We start from the raw sequence: 17,445 nt of genomic DNA, 5'->3' as shown, positions 1-17,445 counted from the left end.
CTGTTGTTAACGTTCCAGGATGCCATGTCAAATTCCACCTCTTGCATGCATTGTTTCTTTTCAAAACACACTTCGACTCTACTTTTCAGCTCCTTATATTACATTGTTACCTGTGGTGTTACAAACTGCTGCTGGCCGATGTGTTTCATAACCCTGGCAAAGGTGTCTTTGTGCATCTGTATCTTACGTGGATGTCCACTGACATAGCACGGGTATCTGACGACTTTGGTTGGTGGCTGCTGCGTCAACAACTGACGCCATCTAGTGCATGTTCTACCGCTGCAAACAGTGCCTTTGTGCATCTGCATCTAACGCTCAGATCACTGACAAAGCGGCAGTATTTAAAGCGTTTGGAATAAGAACGGGCTGGACCACGTTTGTGATCCAAGTCACATACTTTTTTTCTTTACTTTGAGTATGTACTGCAGCTGCCCTTACAAATGGGACATACTGCTTCATCATGACATTGTGCCTTGAACTTTGACCCTCTTGCTCATATCCATCACAGTCCGCAGCTCAGACTTGCGAATGCAGCCAATCTTATCACTCAAGGTTCCAATACAACCGAACACCTCACCACACTCTCCAGATACGGAGGTCAACCCTGAGAGCTCTGCTGTTGTTGACCTGCAGTTTTAAGCTATAACTGCTCATGTTGTTGATTGTTAAATTGATTGGTTGATTTCTGAAAACCACGGATATGTTACATTTGCATATTATTAATGAGCAGATAGGTTGAAACAACACTGTGGTCAAGGTGTGGTTACGTTTAGGCACAAAACCACTTGGTTATGGTGAGGTAAAGATCATGTTTTGGCTTAAAATACCCAGTTTGGGGGCACAGTCCCAGCTGGAAACGCAGTGATGTGTTTTTGAAGCCTGAGGTTTGTCATTTCAACTGTCGCCATATTGTTTTTTTGGAGCCAAAACTTTGAGCCTTAAAGAATGTAAACGTGAGTTACATAAAATTTCACCTCTTGTTCAGTTCTCATAAAGAGGGAATTTAGCCAGAGACCAAAACCATTTTCTGTACCAGGCTGTAAACATATTTATTACCTCCGCCAAGGAGGTTATGTTTTCGCCGGCGTTGGTCTGTTTGTCTGTTTGTTTGTTTGTTTGTTTGTCTGCAAAATAACTCAAAAAGTTTGGAACGGATTTTGATGAAATTTTCAGGAAAGGTGGATAATGGGACAAGGAACCGATGATATGAATGATACAGATGAATTTTGGTGGTGATCGGATGAAGCAAAGTGGATAAAATAATAAATAAAGTCTATGGTCTGACAGCCTCAGCAGCAATTAAGACGGTGAAAATAGCGCCATCTGGTGGCCGGAAAGCACGTCTTGTTCTACTTGCTAAATATTGTTGTAATTCTAAAGTTGAAATTAGTGTTCTGTGTTGGAAAAAAGAAAGTGAAAAATACAAAAAAACATATTATATTCTGTGTTGGTACAAAATAAAAACGAAATAAATACACCACAGTGTCTCCATGGTGAAGGCATATATAACCTAATAATGATAGTGATGCAAATAACCTAATTGTGATGCAGGCTGCAAAATCTGATGCAGAGGGGGAGGGAATATCACCTACTTGGCGGAGGTCTGCACTTTCTGAGTGCTTTTCTAGTTTTTGTTGTAAAGTTGGACATTTAAACATGGAGGTCTTTGGGGGCTTCTGCGCCAGCCTCAAGTGGTCGTTCAAAGAACTGCAGATTTTGGCACTTTCAGCCCTGGAGGTTGCAGCTTGATTAAAGAAACAGCCACTTTTCATGGCAATATCCTCATTAAAAAAGTCCCACATTTGGTGGAAACACAGAGATTAATTGCGAAAAACAACCACATCTGTTGTTTGTTGGTCTCAAACAGTGGTCTGCAGCTTGACAGACGTCTCACTAAGGTTATGTGCCATCCATCATTCCCTCCACCTCCTGGTAACAAAGTGAGCTCACATGTCACTTTAGAGATATTGATCAGTTTGAAACGTGCAAATGTAACGTATCCATGGTTTGCAAAAATGTAAAATGCTGACATTTTCTTCCGGCAACTGGGCTGCAGTAGAACATCCTGGTATTTTTAATATACTGCATTTGACCTGTAGTTATTCCACAGGCTAGTTAATAACATGTCGGGCAGGAAATCCAAAGTGTGGGATCATTTTGAGAAGGTGAAGGACGAACCCAAGGTGATATGTAAACTCATCTTCATTGGTCGACTACAAACATGACGTATCATGTGAAACATGGAAGTAGCTACATGCCCATTAGCCCACAGCGTCATTAACAGGCGGCTCGCTCAGTGTGTGACGTGCACTTGGAGATAAAATATAGGCCTATATTAATGAAGGTTCATTAGTACGGTTTGTATTTCTCTGTAATGTAGCACAGTGTTAACAATGTTACTGATACTATTCTTTCTCACACCTTCAACTCAAAATATATCATTTCATCATTACAGCAATATCAGAAACATGCAGGAGACTAGTCCACTGATGGACCCTGATGAGGACTGCTGGTCCACTGGTAAAATTCTTTCTCAGGGGCAGCCCTACTATTGAGACATACAAAAACGTTTTCGGCATACTAACTAATATGGTTGCATGGGTATTGGGACGCACAGATGGTTTCATGCCAGAATGCTGAGCTGAAGCTTAAGGAAACAGTTGACGATGACATCTGTTTGACGGACCAAAGCAAAACACGATTCTGTGTTTGTTTCCCGAAGCCCTCTGCTGCGGCCTCATGTAATAAGGGGGCTGCGTTTGTCTGTTTGGCAGACACTGATACGTCTTCTTAAGAGCCATTCGTTTAGTTTTCCAAACACTTCCTCTCAGAGTTGGATTGACGGTGCAGGACGTGTGTGGTAACACGCCAAACTGTGGCATCGTGTGCTGAGGGAGTTTATGGCCCTGAAAGAAAAGCCTTTCTATAACTTCAAAAAATGCATCATCACCATCGATCACAAAAACAAGGCCGATTTTCTTTTCCCTTTAACTCTGGGACAGAAGCGTACTAGGACATAAAGAGCACTGAGAGCCAGTGGGCGTTTGAAAGGAGACACTCATTATGGGATGTTTCCTCAGTGAGAAACACTCATGGTTTCTTTTGCTGGATGTGAAGCATTGATTTTCTTTTTTTTCCTCTCTTTGGGTTCACACAGAAAAGCATTAGCGGCCAGTGGATGATGTCGGATCATTTGAGATGGAGGGTGTGTGTGTGTGTGTGTGTGTGTGTGTGTGTGTGGTGCTCAGTGGGGACTGTGCTTGGCTGTGTCCTAGATTCACCGAAGCCAAATGATAATGAGCTAAGATTGATGCTTGCCTTCTTCTCCTCCTCCTCTTCCTCCCTCTTTCCCCTCTCTGCTTCCTCCCCTTTTAACATCTCTTTGCTCCTGCATTCCTCTTCCTTTATTTCCTCCGTACACCTTGCATCACCTCTCTTTTCTTATCTTTGTTTTCTGTTCCCGTCTGTTCGTCCGTCTGGTCGTTCCCTCTCATTCATTGTTTTCAGTCTTCTTTTTTCAAGTCTTCTTTTATCTACCTCCATAATACCTCGGGTGAATTATGGGCTGGACGTTATTCATGTCACTGCAGCCGCGTCTCCAAGAGTTAGCATCTCTTTCTTTTCATAGAGATTTGGGGGAAATAAATTGCATGTGAAAAATTGCAAATACCGTAAGGACTGAACCACATGACAGTCCCTGATAGTTTCCAAAGAAAAGCAAAGGGGAACAGCCTGGTCCCAATTCTCCCCCTTGGCCCTACACCTAGTTTTAACCAACGTGCCCTCGACTGAGTAGTGGCCCTTCAGAACGAAGCCACAGGGGTTAGTTTGAAATCTCAACTTAGGAAATGGGACACTACTTACTATGTCATTAGTGGTTTTTGGCTGAAACAGCTGAAATAGCATTAGTTAGCTTAAAGTGAATAAACAGTTGAAACATTTAGCTAAAAGTAACCAATTAACTGTTGAAAGAGCATCAGTGAGCTAAAAGTAATGGATAACAGTTGAAACAGTTAGCTTACAATAGGCTAACTATTAATCAGTTAAAATTGAATAAGTTAGCTAAAAGAAACGGACAAAATGTTGAAACAGAAAATTAGCTAAAAGTGATGAATGAACGGTTAGCTAAACGTAACTGATAAACAGGTGAAATAATATTAATTAGCCAAAAGTAATGGATAATGGTTGAGACAGTTAGCTTAAAGTAACCAATGAACTGTTAAAATAGCATTAGTTAGCCAAAAGTAATGGCTAATGTTGAAATAGTTAGCTTAAAGTAACTGACAAACTGTTGAAATAACATTAGTTAGCTATGTTTCCTTCCAAAAGTGATTCAAATCATTGGGAAATGCGCATTAAAAGAAATATGAAGCCCGTGTGTTTCCATTAAATGTACGGACTTTGGTGAAAACTACGAACTACAAACTCATTGAACTCTATTTTCTGTGTGGTTGGGTCCACGACTGAAACGACTGCTGTCTTGTTTTTGGCCCATGAGTAAACTAACTTGACTATAACTGTCAGTTACATTGTAAGTATGTACATGGATGCAGCACTGTCAGGTTCGCGTTACTAGCTAACATTAGCAAACTTTACCTTCTATTTTCTACCTACTGGGTCAACTGTCACCAGGGGTCTGGTGAAACACTGTCAGGCTAATGTTACCAGCTAATGTAAGCTAACTTTAGCTACAATATTCAACCTTCTAGGTCAGCTGTTCCCAGAGGTCTGGTAAAAACACTAGCTAACGAATCATTGGGAAATGTGTATTAAAAGAAATACGAATCCTGTGTGTTTCCATTAAATGTACGGACTTCAGTGAAAACTACGAACTCGCGCAAGTTTTCCGCAGAACCGGAAACAGAACAAGTCTCACATTCTTCTTCTTCTACGTTTTCTGGTGGTTGGCAACCAGCGTGTAAATGCATTACCGCCTTCCCGACCCGGAGTGTGGATATCACCATGGAGAGAGGTGCGCTACATCACACTTAATTCGAACATAACTGTTTCCATCCCCCGTTTTGCGAATCAGCATTTTTTTCAAATCAACCAAAACCCGGTTAAAGCGAGCGTATTTTAGTTTGTGCGAATCAGGGGATTTTAATTCGAATTTTGGCGTTTCCGTCATAATTTTCCGATGCGATACTTCTAGATGTGCATCTAAACAGGCTGATGGAAACATGGCTTGTGATGGATAATGGCTGAACGCTGAAATTTGCATTACTGTTTTTTGCTGTTCTTTTCAGGTGAAGCAGAGAAAAGTACTGATATGCAAATGGTTAATTTAGAGCTCTCTATATCCATTATTAACTGCAGGAGTTGAAATTGTGCATGTGAACCCACTTGCACAATGACTGAGATTTATAACAGAACCATGCATGCTCATGGCTTTATTACTCCCAGATCTGTCTCACATATGAAATCAGACACTTTCAGCGGTGATCAAACTGCAGCTCAGTAAAATAAAGTTCTCTCATCCACTTCCTGATCATTTCAGACTCATTTCGACTCTCATATTTAATAACCACTGGAGTTGTAGATTGTAAAGTTGCTGTGGGTTTATTACAGCCATCTCCAGTACCTACCCATTGAATTTCTAACTTGTGCCTCGTTGTGTTTCAGGACCGGTGGTTTTGGCGTCTGAGGAACAACAAGGTGCAGGAGGGTTATCCCATGCAGATCGATCAGTTCTGGAAGGGCCTGCCGCCTCGCATCGATGCTGCCTACGAGAGATCTGACGGCAAATTTGTCTTCTTCAAAGGTATGAGGAAAATATCATGTGTTCAAACAATTCTTCCAAAAACAGGTAAAGATAGCACGCACATCCCAAAAAACTTAATGCTGGGTGCTGGACCAAAAGGTAAGAATAAAATAAAAGATAAAGGACTTTATCTTTTATTTCATTCAAACAATTCTTCCACATATTCAACGTCAGTGTATCACAGGTCTGCCTGGAACTAGGCCTTTAGTCTTTGACGTCGCAAATCGCTCTGCTCTGTGGATTTCCATGTTGAAGCATTTTGGCAGTCACCATCTTGTTTTTCGGGAGTCAGAACATTTGGAAGGGAGAGTGGAGCTGTAGGAGTGACAGCCTGTCCCTCTAAGTGGCCGTTCCCTTAATTATGCCTAACTTTAAGCCTTAATAACTTTCAAATAGTTGAGTTATATAAAAATTCAGCCCCCATACAATTGTCATGCATTTTGAAAATAGCTACAGAGACCAAAACAGTTTTTTGTACCAGGCTGTAATTTCTGCTGTAAAGTTGGACATTTTAACATGGGGGTCTATAAGGATTGCATGGCTTCTGGAGCCAGCCTCAAGTGGATATTGGAGGAACTGCAATTGTTGGCACTTTCATTTTGGCAATATTTTTCAGCCTCAGAGAATGTCACTTGGTCCAGACAAGGTGTTATATTTGTCAAGCTGGTGCACAACTTTCAGTGAAATTTCAGTGGCATCATTTTCAAGAACTTCAGTATGATACGATGTGATGTGATGCGATACGATACAAGTTTGTACATTTGACTAAATGGTGAGTTTTTCTCACAAAGCAGCTCAAAAAAATAACTACTTCTGCTCACAGTCTTCTAAACCAATCACTAGTAAAAACAAAACAAATGTTGCTATTGTACATTTCTGCAAACCACATACGTTACATTTGCACGTTATTATGCAGCAGATACATCAAAGCTCTTCAACAACACTGCGAGTAACGTACGGTTTTGTTGAGGCTCAAAAAAAAACACTTGGGTATGGCTCAGAAAAGATCATATTTTAGCTTAAAATTGTCTTTTGGGGCACAATTCCAGCTGGAAAAGCAGCAATGTTATGTAAAATACAACTGCTTGTTTTGTTCCCCTATCCCTGCCGGACAAACAGCCACAAAAAAAACATGTTTGGGGGCTAGAAGGCCACCTGACACGCAGCTATTTTTGCTGTTTGTTGGTTGTTAACAGTGGTCCGCAGCTTGGCAGGCGTCCTTCCTAAATGACACACCATCCACCAGCCCCTCCACTTCCTGATGATAAAGTCAGCTCATACACTACATCACTTAAGAAACGTTGATATGATGGGTATAAAACGTGTAAATGTGACGTATCTGTGGTTTGCAGAAACCTACAATGTCAACATTTTCTTCTGTCGACTGGGTCGAGTCTTCAGCAGAGAAACTTTTATCAAACAAATCTCCGTCTACCATCTGCTCCAGTGTTAGTAGACCCTGACCTGCTCTCGACATGCCCTCCTCCTCCTTCTGAAAATATTTTTAATAAAGTGTGAAATAGAGAATGGCACTGCGGCGGGGAGCACCCAGCCTAAAGTAATAGAATTTTAGTCCATGTATGAAACCTCCCTCATCCCCCAGCTGCTGACTGTGGAGTCACTCTCTCTTCTTCCATCTCTATCTCACTCTTTCTCACTTTCTCTGTAACACACACACACACACACACACACACACCGACATCTTCTGATGGAGTGTCCTGCTATCGCAGCCAGCCAGGAGCAGATATTAATAGCTTTGCTCTCTCAGCTGCCGACTCTCTCACTCACACACACAGACACACAATGACACAGCTCAACCAGACTGTAACACACACAAACACACACACACACATACACACAGTGACACATGAAGACGGCTCTTGCACACAATGTGGACATGTGTGGGCAGAACACGTGTGTGTTTTGTGTGCAGGTAATTCTCTGCTCCATGAGCTCACATAGGATGACATGAAAAACTTGAAGCAGCTTTTCTAGTTCACAGGGCCTCGTTATGAAATCTTATATTTTTACAGTGAAGATGATGTTGGGGGTGTGTTGCGCAACAACAGCACTACGAATAATCCAGAGCCTGTAAAGGCCCTTACACACCAAGCCAATGATCGGCTTTAGCTCAATGTTGAGTCTTCGGTTAGCGCCCGGGGCCCTCATCAACAATAGTTGGCTCACGCTGATTAAGCATGGTCAATCTGCGTCGGCAACTGTAGAGCTTGTTGGTGAATGAAATCACCCTGATTAGCGGTTCAGCTCAGCACACAGTACAGAAACATAAGTGAGGAAAGTAAACAAAAAGCTAAAGTCAGGAGGGAGTGAACAAAACAAACTTGTTATATAAAGTATGATTATTTTTCTTTATCCATTGAGCTCTTTAACAGAAACATTTCCTGATGGTGTGTGTTATTGTTCTCTGGTTCACAGTAAATATGCTCTGTTCTTTCAACACTGGATTGTGTTGTTAATGTGCTAACTGGCTAACTAGCGTCAAGACGGTCTTCTGGTTTCCCTTTTTTTAATACAGACTATTGCCTCTGACACAGGCACAGAACTTACATGCTGGTTGGCTGTTGGTTGAAGTCTTTGTGGTGTGTTCATGTGCAACATTTTGGCCGAGACATAGCCGAGGTGAGGCGACGCATCAGGGGGCTTTTGTTACTGTGAGTTCTCTGAAGCCTTTTTGGTGTGTCTTGGCCTTAAGGCATGACAGCTGAGAAGTCCTTTATACCTCTCATCAGTGGTGGAAAATAGCTAAGAACATTCACTCAAGCATTGCACTTAAGTATAATTTTGGGGTACTTCACTGAAGTACTTACGTATTATGCTGCTTGAAACTTCTACTCAACATCTACACCACATTTCAGAGGGAACTCCGTTAGTAAATGTTCTGGAGCTTTTGATTGAAAAGTTTTGAATCTAAACTTTTCAGCCAACATGGCTGATTAATAATTAACATTAATAATCCTCCAGGACTGTAACATGCTCATGTTTAACCCAAACAATGTGTCATGTGACTGCAGCTGGTTCAAATCGAGGTTGAACACGTTCTCACCACAAACAAACTGCACCAGAGTTCGTTTGTAACCGGACTGAGACCACCTCTTCAAGAAGGTCTTGGTCCAGTTGTTTTGGTGCACACCTGAGTGTGATTGCTGTGTTCACACCTGCACAAACGAACCGCACAGAGGGAGCATACCAACTTGAGTTTGATTGAACTGAGCCAAACAGGGCAGGTGTGAAGGCACTTTAAAAGGGTCTATAGCCTTTGCTTATATTCCCAGCATGTTCTCAGTAATGTGTACAGTTTATTATTAAAGAAGTTTCAGCTGAGTCCAGCTGCATTAAGCGCCTGGAGGAAAGCTATTAGTGTCTGTGTTTGTATTCATTGTTCCCATATGTTGTTTTTTTCTTTCAGATGATGAGTACAGGCTATTAAAAGGAGTTGCTGTCAAGTCAGGCTAATTTAATTGCCCAGTAAAAGAGCTTTTATGGAGTAGTTCTATGATTTAACCAGCGGTTTTGAATCTCTCTTTATATTCTCCCTCATTTATCTTGTGAACAATAAGAAGTGGATATTTAACAAAGCTGCAGAGGAGCTGTGTAATCTGCATGGTTTTCTCAGTGAAGTAGAAAGCAGCTGTAGTGTTGTAGTACAGTGTAACCACGACTGTGACCTCACTATTTTCTGTTCTATTTAAAAAGGAAACATAACTCGATGTGTTTCTAAAGGTTATGTTTATGTTCTGACAGTTTAAAGGAGGTCATGTTCTTATATTGTCTGTCTGCCAGCAGGGTTTCTCTGTGAACACAGAACTTGGCAGACACATTTTGCTGATCTGGAATCCTGGATTGCAACCATTAAATAATCACTTGTAAATATTAAACTAAGAGACAAAAAACACTTGATTCAGCCTGTGGCTTTAAATGCACCTTAAAAAACAGAGGTTGACAATAAACTTGAGATAGTAACTGAAAATTTGTATAATATGATTATAATCCTGACTCATATTTTCCCTCACCTTCCAGGAGATAAGTACTGGGTGTTTAAGGAGGTGACGGCTGAGCCTGGTTACCCTCACAGCCTGGTGGAGCTGGACAGCTCCCTCCCGAAAGATGGCATCGACACGGCGCTGCGCTGGGAGCCGGTTGGGAAAACCTACTTCTTCAAAGGGGACAAGTACTGGCGCTACAATGAGGAGAAGCGCACAGTGGACCCAGGGTACCCCAAAACCATCACTGTGTGGAAGGGAATACCGGACGCACCGCAGGGAGCCTTCATCAGCAGGGAGGGATGTGAGTATTCAGTTTGGTTTCACTGTCTGTGCATCACCAAACATGAGAAGTGTGTGTTGGAGATATTGGCCATAGAGATGTCTGCCTTCTCCCCAGTATAATGGAACTATATGGTTTAAGACTGTCGGTCTTAAAATCCCGAAGGCCAACTTCTCCCAACAGCCATGAAACAGATTTACAGCAACATCATTTCACAAAAGTATTAAATTCAGCTCAGTAATAACTGTCAAAGTTCACACACAAAACAGCTGTTTTTGCTCGTCAACCATTATTAGCTTTGGCACGTTTACGTTACATAGATTAGCATAGATGCTGGTGGAGTTTTCCTCCACTCATAGCTTCACAAATTACATGTATTATTTAGATTTATTCTCACTCATCGTTGGTTTAAGTCACTGCATCTCTCGACAGAACAACACGGTTGAATTTCGGTCTGCATGCACATTTTTTCAGCTGAACATTGTTGAATAAGAGCAGCTAATGTTGGCATAGTAAGAAGTTAGTGAGATGAGATGTCCAGCCAGGCAGGGATGTTGGATGTCCTGTTCTATCCTGTAACGGCATTGTTTTCATACGGCATGTGCTGTCAGTTGACCTGTATTTTGTCCAAAATCCATAATATTTCCACACTGCTGATTTATTCCCAAGTAAATAACATTATCGTCATCGTCTGCTTGCCGCTGTTTGATGGTGATGCAGGATTTCGAACTAAATGCGAAACCATAAGATGATGATATGGATCAATGTTTTCACTTTGCAAATATGATATTGTATTGTTGATCACTGAATCAATATATCGATCCAGATCAATGGATCGTCACACTCCTACTAACAAAAATCCAAATAATCAGATATCCGTGTCCAGCCCTAAAAACAACTAAATGATGAGGTCACTAATCAACAAGTCAGTCAGTCAGTCAGTTAACTGCAGACAGACGGTCAGTCAGCCTCTTTACGATTCATTTTATTCACATTGAATTACTTCTTCTTCAACACGCTGTTTATCCTCCGCAAGCAAAGCCGACAGACTCACACATAGTGCCCATCATCACTTCCACTTGTCGAGTCGTGACCTCATGACCTTGCAGCGGCCTCAGAGGGAGTGTGTGCGTGTGAGAGAGAGATCAGAGGCGGTGACATGGTCGGTTGGGCATGGTGACTTGGTGTTAGATGAGAAGCAGTCCTGCAGGGACTTCGGAGGCAACAGACAAGTGTGTGTGTGAGTGTGTGTGTGTGTGTGTGTGTGTGTGTGTGTGTGTGTGTGTGTCCCCTTTGGCTGGATATCCTTGTTGTCATTCTCTGCCATCTTTAGTTCAAATGTAGTTTTAATAACCTCTCTGCTGTGGAGGTGTTACTGTACAGAGAGTTACAGATTCCAGATTTAAATTAAAAAGTCATTACTGAACACACATTTAAAGCCCCATCGTGCAGGAGTCAGGGGGATGTGTTGGCAGAAATGGAGTAGAATATAATAAGTATGTTTTCTTTAGTGTTTAATCACCTAAAAATAAGAATGATTGTGTTTTTGTTACCTCAGAATGAGTGTTTATAGTGTGTCTACACACGGAGCAGATCTTCATTTGTGGAGATTGCCATGTTGCACCACCATGTTTCCTCAGGAGCCCAGAACGGACATTACGGAACCATTACATTACATTACAGAAAACATCACACTGACCTGCTGATATTTAATTAAATGCTAATATTAGCTAACACGTACATTCGCTTGTTTTAGCTTTGCATCACATCTGCCTGAGTGTGTGAGACTGTGAGGTTGAATCACTTCATGTTTTCTCCCCCTCCCTCCCTCTGTCTCCCTCTCACATACCATCCCATTTGTCTCCCAGCTACAGTGTCTGTCTCACAGGCATTACATAATATTGCCCTTCAATAAAAACAACCACTGCTGGGACTGAAATACTGTAGCTGCCTGTAACCACCGTGTCACAACAGAAATGTTATTGCCTCTAATGAGATTCTGCGTCACAGGGATCTGCCAGCGCTGACGGAGGGAGCTGAGGACACTGATGGATGTTTTTTAGTTAAAGAGAAAGCTTTTCTTAAAGAGTGAAGAACTGAAGTGTCTCCACACAGTGAGCCTTTAACAGACTGAGTAAACATGGTGGAGTTCCCTGCTCGCAGTGATATCTCATGTGATTTTGCACTGAATCGGTAATTTTGAATGAATGAATGAATGAATGAATGCCCTTATTTTGAACCAACAAACAAAAAAACATAATGAAAAACATAAAGACAAAGACAACAGTGTCTGAAAAGGAGTAGGTAGAAGTAAAACCTGTATGTCTCTGCCCCTTTCTTACATTTCTTTTTTTAACTCATACATTATTTCAACAAATTTCAATATTAAAAAAATGTAATTTCAATAAAAGCTTCTAAACCAAAGTCTTCACAACCGGAGATGTTCCAGCTGGAACACGATCTGAAATCAGAAAGAACCAATACTACATTTCCCTGATGTTAGCATGTAGCTACATGGAGCAGTGTATGTAATGTAAACACACACAGTAGTGTGCCCGAAGGAGATGGTCATATAAAAATATGTCACAATCTGACGTCTTGAAAGGATAAAAAATCATTGGAAACAGTGTAGAGATCAGAGCTGTATGAGGTTTTTGTGTAGTTTTAATGTATTGATGTTAATATTTACTTTGTCTCGATCACAGAAATCAACCCACTAACTTCCTTTATCTGTTCTCTTTCCTTTATCCCTTCCCACCTCCCATCTTCAGACTACACGTACTTCTACAAGGGGAAGGAGTACTGGAAGTTCGACAACCAGAAACTGACGGTGGAACCCGGCTACCCCAAGTCCATTTTACGCGACTGGATGGGCTGCGACCAGTCTGACATGGAGCACTCCGGCAGCAAGGGTAACCGCGGAGACCGACAGCTGCCCCTTGATGACGTGGACATCATGGCGACTATAAACGATGTCCCGACGACGGTCAACGCCATCGCCGTGGTGATCCCCTGCATTCTGTCGCTGTGTATCCTGGTGCTGGTGTACACGATATTTCAGTTTAAAAACAAAGGCGTGCAGCAGAACACCATGACGCAGCACTACTACAAATACCCAGTTCAGGAGTGGGTATAACAGACTTTCCTTCAAAGAGGTCAAAGTTCATGGATTGAAGGGGGTCAAGCAGTGGTCATACTGTTAGCTAGCTTCCGTTGGCTAATAGCCAAGAACGCTAGTAAAAAAAACTATGGAATGTCAATGCTGAAAGACGCTAATTGTGCTAGCTATTGATAAAAGGGCGGACACTGAAGATGCTCTGCGGGAGTAGATTTAGACGCTGGCTCAAAGTGTGTGTATGCAAGTGTGTGTGAGAGCAAGATTTGTGCCTGTCTTGTGACACAAGCACGTCAGTGTAAAACAGGAAGGATACTGATTTGGGCTTTGTGCAAGACACGTGCAAAACAGACTGAGAACAGCGAGAACAAGTCCGCAAAGACTCCAGGAGGATCTGATTGGCTACGGACAGATAACACTCCTGATTTGCCCAAAACCTCCATGGCTAATACTGCGATACTGAACTTTAACTATTTCTTCTGGGACCTACAACACAACTCTCCTTCTCAGTGAAAATAAAAAGAAAGAGGATCTGGAGCAGAAAGAAGATGCTCCATAAAGCCAGACACCACCTCCAAGTTTGTTCTAACAACAACTTGTACACGTGAACTACTTCAACTATCAAGTCAGATGAAATTTAATGAAAAAAAAAAAGAAAAGAAATTGTTTCAAAATATCAAACTTGAAGATAAAATGTAGGTAGAAAGGCCATAACAAAAAGAAAACCAAGGATCTCTTTGTGGATCTCTGAATTTTATTTATTTATAGTCGTATGAGCTGAAAAACTGTCAAAGAGGACCTTTTTCTCTCTTTTTTCACCACACACACACCACACCACAAGACACATCTTCATCACCATTACAACTTAAAACACCCCTGCTTTGGTTTACACAGCTCGGACTGATTGGTTTTAGCAGGTGTAGAATAGCTGGTCATCAGCGTATAGTGATAGAATGACAGTTCAGCAGCCTTATCTCTGTCTCAACAGGCCGAACACATTTGCTTATATTTACCAAACTGCGAACAACCAGGGCTCGTGTGTATCAAACTTACTCAGAGTGAAACTTCATTATAGTATTTAGGGATGTACGATATTGGATTGAACAACTCATTTGACCAATAACTGATACCGATATCGATATATATACACTTTTTTCTCTACCTAATTTTAGTGATCATCAAGTCTCTTCTGTTGTGGATTTAACATCATATTTTGCATACATGCTCTTATTGTGAGGCCCCACCAACTATGAAATACAATACTTTTCAGTGCATGTAATATTCATTTATTGTACAAATTAAGAAAAGCATGTTTGACGATTCTCATTTTAAAGCTGATTTTGGCTGATTCTGATTACATTTTGATATTATCACGCATCCCTAATTATAATAATAAGAAGAAGAAGATGAAGAAGAATTTTTTAATATAGCTCTTTTCAAGCTTAAGCATAAGAGCTTTCCAGATTGAGAGATTTACAGAATAAAAATTTAAAAAATCAGAAACCCTTTAGTGAAAGGTAAAAGTAAAAAACTGAATTGAATGTTTACTCAAAATCACAAACTACAAAATAAAAGCTGCTGATTTTTTTGGTGATCATGCAAAATATCACTGGTTATGATGAGTTATACATTTGCTAACAAAGTAAAATTAATTGTAGCCCACTTTTCTTATTTTATCTGAATGCTGATTGGATATTTCTAAATATAGCAGTGCTACAAACGACAACAAAAAGTTGTATTCATTTTGTTTTTAATCATGTTCCAGTTCTTGGACACACCTTTTCTACCAGCAGCAGAATTCTTGCAGAAAAAAAATTATTTAAATTTCAGGCCAATTTCCTTTTAATTCAATTCTGTTTATATATTATATCAGCCTGTTCTCACTCAGCGCATCAATACTGCTGTTTTGTCAGTGATGTTGGCGGTATGATACGCACCAGGCAACTATCATAGTATGTAGAGCAAGAAACTCCAGACTTTTGCCCGGTAGCCCACTGTTCGTTTCCCTGTGAAACAAAAGTCACCCGAGTTATCTGAATTTGTTTTTCAACGATGTTTTGTGCTAGCATGTGTAGCATGCTATGCTAATGACACTTGTAAAAACTAGGGCTGCCCCTTAATAGTCAACCAGAGAGGTCAATAGTCAAAAAGATTTCATTGGTCGCTTGGTCAAAAAAAAAAAAAAAAGTGAAACTCTGTTAGGAGCTGGGCCTTGTCAGAATAAATCCAAACCTATATGACTGGAGCATGTGGGAATTTAATTTGAAAGGACAGACACAGGAAGTGTCCACGCTCAGTGGTCAGACAGGAGTCAGGTTAAAACTTCCTTGAAGCCAAACCATGATGGTTTTTTCCAAACTTAACCACAGAGTTCTGTTGCCTAAACTCAAGGAAGTAAACTTAACATACAAAGTGTTTTACCTACATTGTAGTTTTACTTTGAAAAATACTATGCATGTAACAAACAGAAACTGAACATTTCCTGTGAACACTGAAGTTTATTTTGAAAAGCCAGAATGCATGTAAGGAGCATTAAGTAACACACCATCCCACAACATCCAGAGCAGACGCGGGAGGGTACATAGCATGTCATATTTAGGCGTGTAGGTCCACTGACAGAGCGCTGGTATTTAACGAGTTGTGATGAGAACTTGTTGACTATATATTTATGAAACTGATATTAATTTCACATTAACTGCTGCTTGAGGTATCAAGATGTCCACACAAAAAGAATGAGGCTTTTGAACACATTAAATTACGTTTTTGATTTGATTTTGAACACTATGACAGATGTCGGCTCGTCCTGCTCTGCAGATGCACGATTTGTGATTAGTGAGTTCAGACTTAAATGTCACACTTTGCTCTAAGTAGGAGTAAGTGTCCTGATAAATGTGCCTGAACGCTCACACTCAGCAAAGAACTTTTTTAATCCTGGATTGGGTCTTAAGTGTAGTTCTTAGAACTTTGATAAATACGAGCCCTGCGCTGAACTAGTTAGTTTGTTAGTCCGTTCTTATCCTCATCTTTGTATTTCTCTCTTTCCACACTCGAGCGCAGCCAGAGGCTCCTCAAGATGCTCAAAAGGGAGTAAATATAAAGAGAAATTAAAAGGACAGGGAGGGTTTGAATACAGGAAGGCAGAGGGGTCAGGAGGGGGGCTGCACAGAGGATATATGTGGGTCTGTATTAGTATGCTGCCTGCGCCGCCGCGACATCGACCGAGCTTAATGAAGTACTTCTGTTCACAAAGCTCTAATAGGGGCTACTCGCCCTCCATATCCCTCGCTTTAATCCGACTGTCCACCCTCTGTCTTTTCTCACTGTCCTCTTGTAATTCTTCCCGTCCATCTGGCCTCTCCTCTCTCAGTCTGTTCCTCCTCTCCCTCTATTTATAATCTTTCCTTCTTTTACCGTCTCTTTCCGTCAGCACTGCTCTCCCTCTCGTCTTTCTTTACGTCTTTTGATGTTCAGCATCTTTTTTTTTTTCTATCAATGCACCATCTGCTTTCATTATGATTTAATAAGTGCTTTTATTGGTGGTTTGAACTAAGGAGCTTGTAATTCATCTCCAGTTTTGTCAAAAAAGTGCCAAAATTCCAAGTTGTCTTTGGCTCTAATTGCTTGACTTCTACTTGTCGACACATTTTAAACACACTTTGTGTTGCTTTGTGTGTGCTGAGGAGCATCAGATGTGCTGCGACGTGTTTCAAGTCTCAATTTACAACGACCTGTAAAAGAGAACAGTTGAAAAATACATTAGATAAGATCATCTAAAGCCCCATTTCCTCCGAGCAGCTGAACTGCTGCTCCTCCGAGCAGCAGTTCAGTTCGGTACGCTTTTTTTTCTGTTTCCACTGTGAAAAGTTGTGGATGGTACCGACAGAAGCGTTCCCTACGGTCCCCATTTTTGGTCCTCCCTCTGTTGGGGTACCTAGCACACAGATCTGGTTCGGAAAGGTGCTAGAAACCCTGCAGTCTGATTGGTCAATCGCAGACAGTCACTCTGCGGGGCTTAATTTTGCCTCGAATGGCTGAGGTGTCAGGTTTGGTCACTTTTCCCGTCTTTGATGGAAACGATCAAACACTCTTTACAGAAGAAAAATGCATTTTCTGTTCTCATCACATTGGGCCTCTTTAAAAAAAAACATGAACTCACTGCAGTTTACCAACCCAGTCGCCAGGAAAAATGTTGGCTTTGTGTGTTTCTGCAAACCCCTGACACATTAGGTTTACATTTGCACAGTGGTGGGTAGAGTACTGAAAATCTGTACTCAAGTAAAAGTAC

At 41.2% G+C, this 17,445-nt stretch overlaps 1 protein-coding gene across 2 annotated transcripts in view; it reads left to right on the top strand.

The window, feature by feature from the left end:
• Nucleotides 1–14,547, top strand: part of mmp24 (matrix metallopeptidase 24) — a 107,020-nt gene extending 92,473 nt beyond the window's left edge. For both annotated transcript variants that reach the window (XM_049586307.1, XM_049586305.1), the window contains exons 8-10: nt 5,623–5,761; nt 9,800–10,066; nt 12,817–14,547. In XM_049586307.1, the coding sequence (XP_049442264.1) occupies nt 5,623–5,761; nt 9,800–10,066; nt 12,817–13,181 (771 nt within the window). In that variant the 3' untranslated portion in view covers nt 13,182–14,547. The remainder of the gene's footprint in view (nt 1–5,622; nt 5,762–9,799; nt 10,067–12,816) is intronic.
• Nucleotides 14,548–17,445: the final 2,898 nt, after the last annotated feature.

This window comes from Epinephelus fuscoguttatus, linkage group LG1 (genome assembly GCF_011397635.1).
Source record: "Epinephelus fuscoguttatus linkage group LG1, E.fuscoguttatus.final_Chr_v1".
Taxonomy (NCBI): Eukaryota; Metazoa; Chordata; class Actinopteri; order Perciformes; family Serranidae; genus Epinephelus; species Epinephelus fuscoguttatus.
The sequence above is the reverse complement of the archived record's forward strand: the minus strand, read 5'-3'. Positions and strand labels throughout refer to the sequence as shown.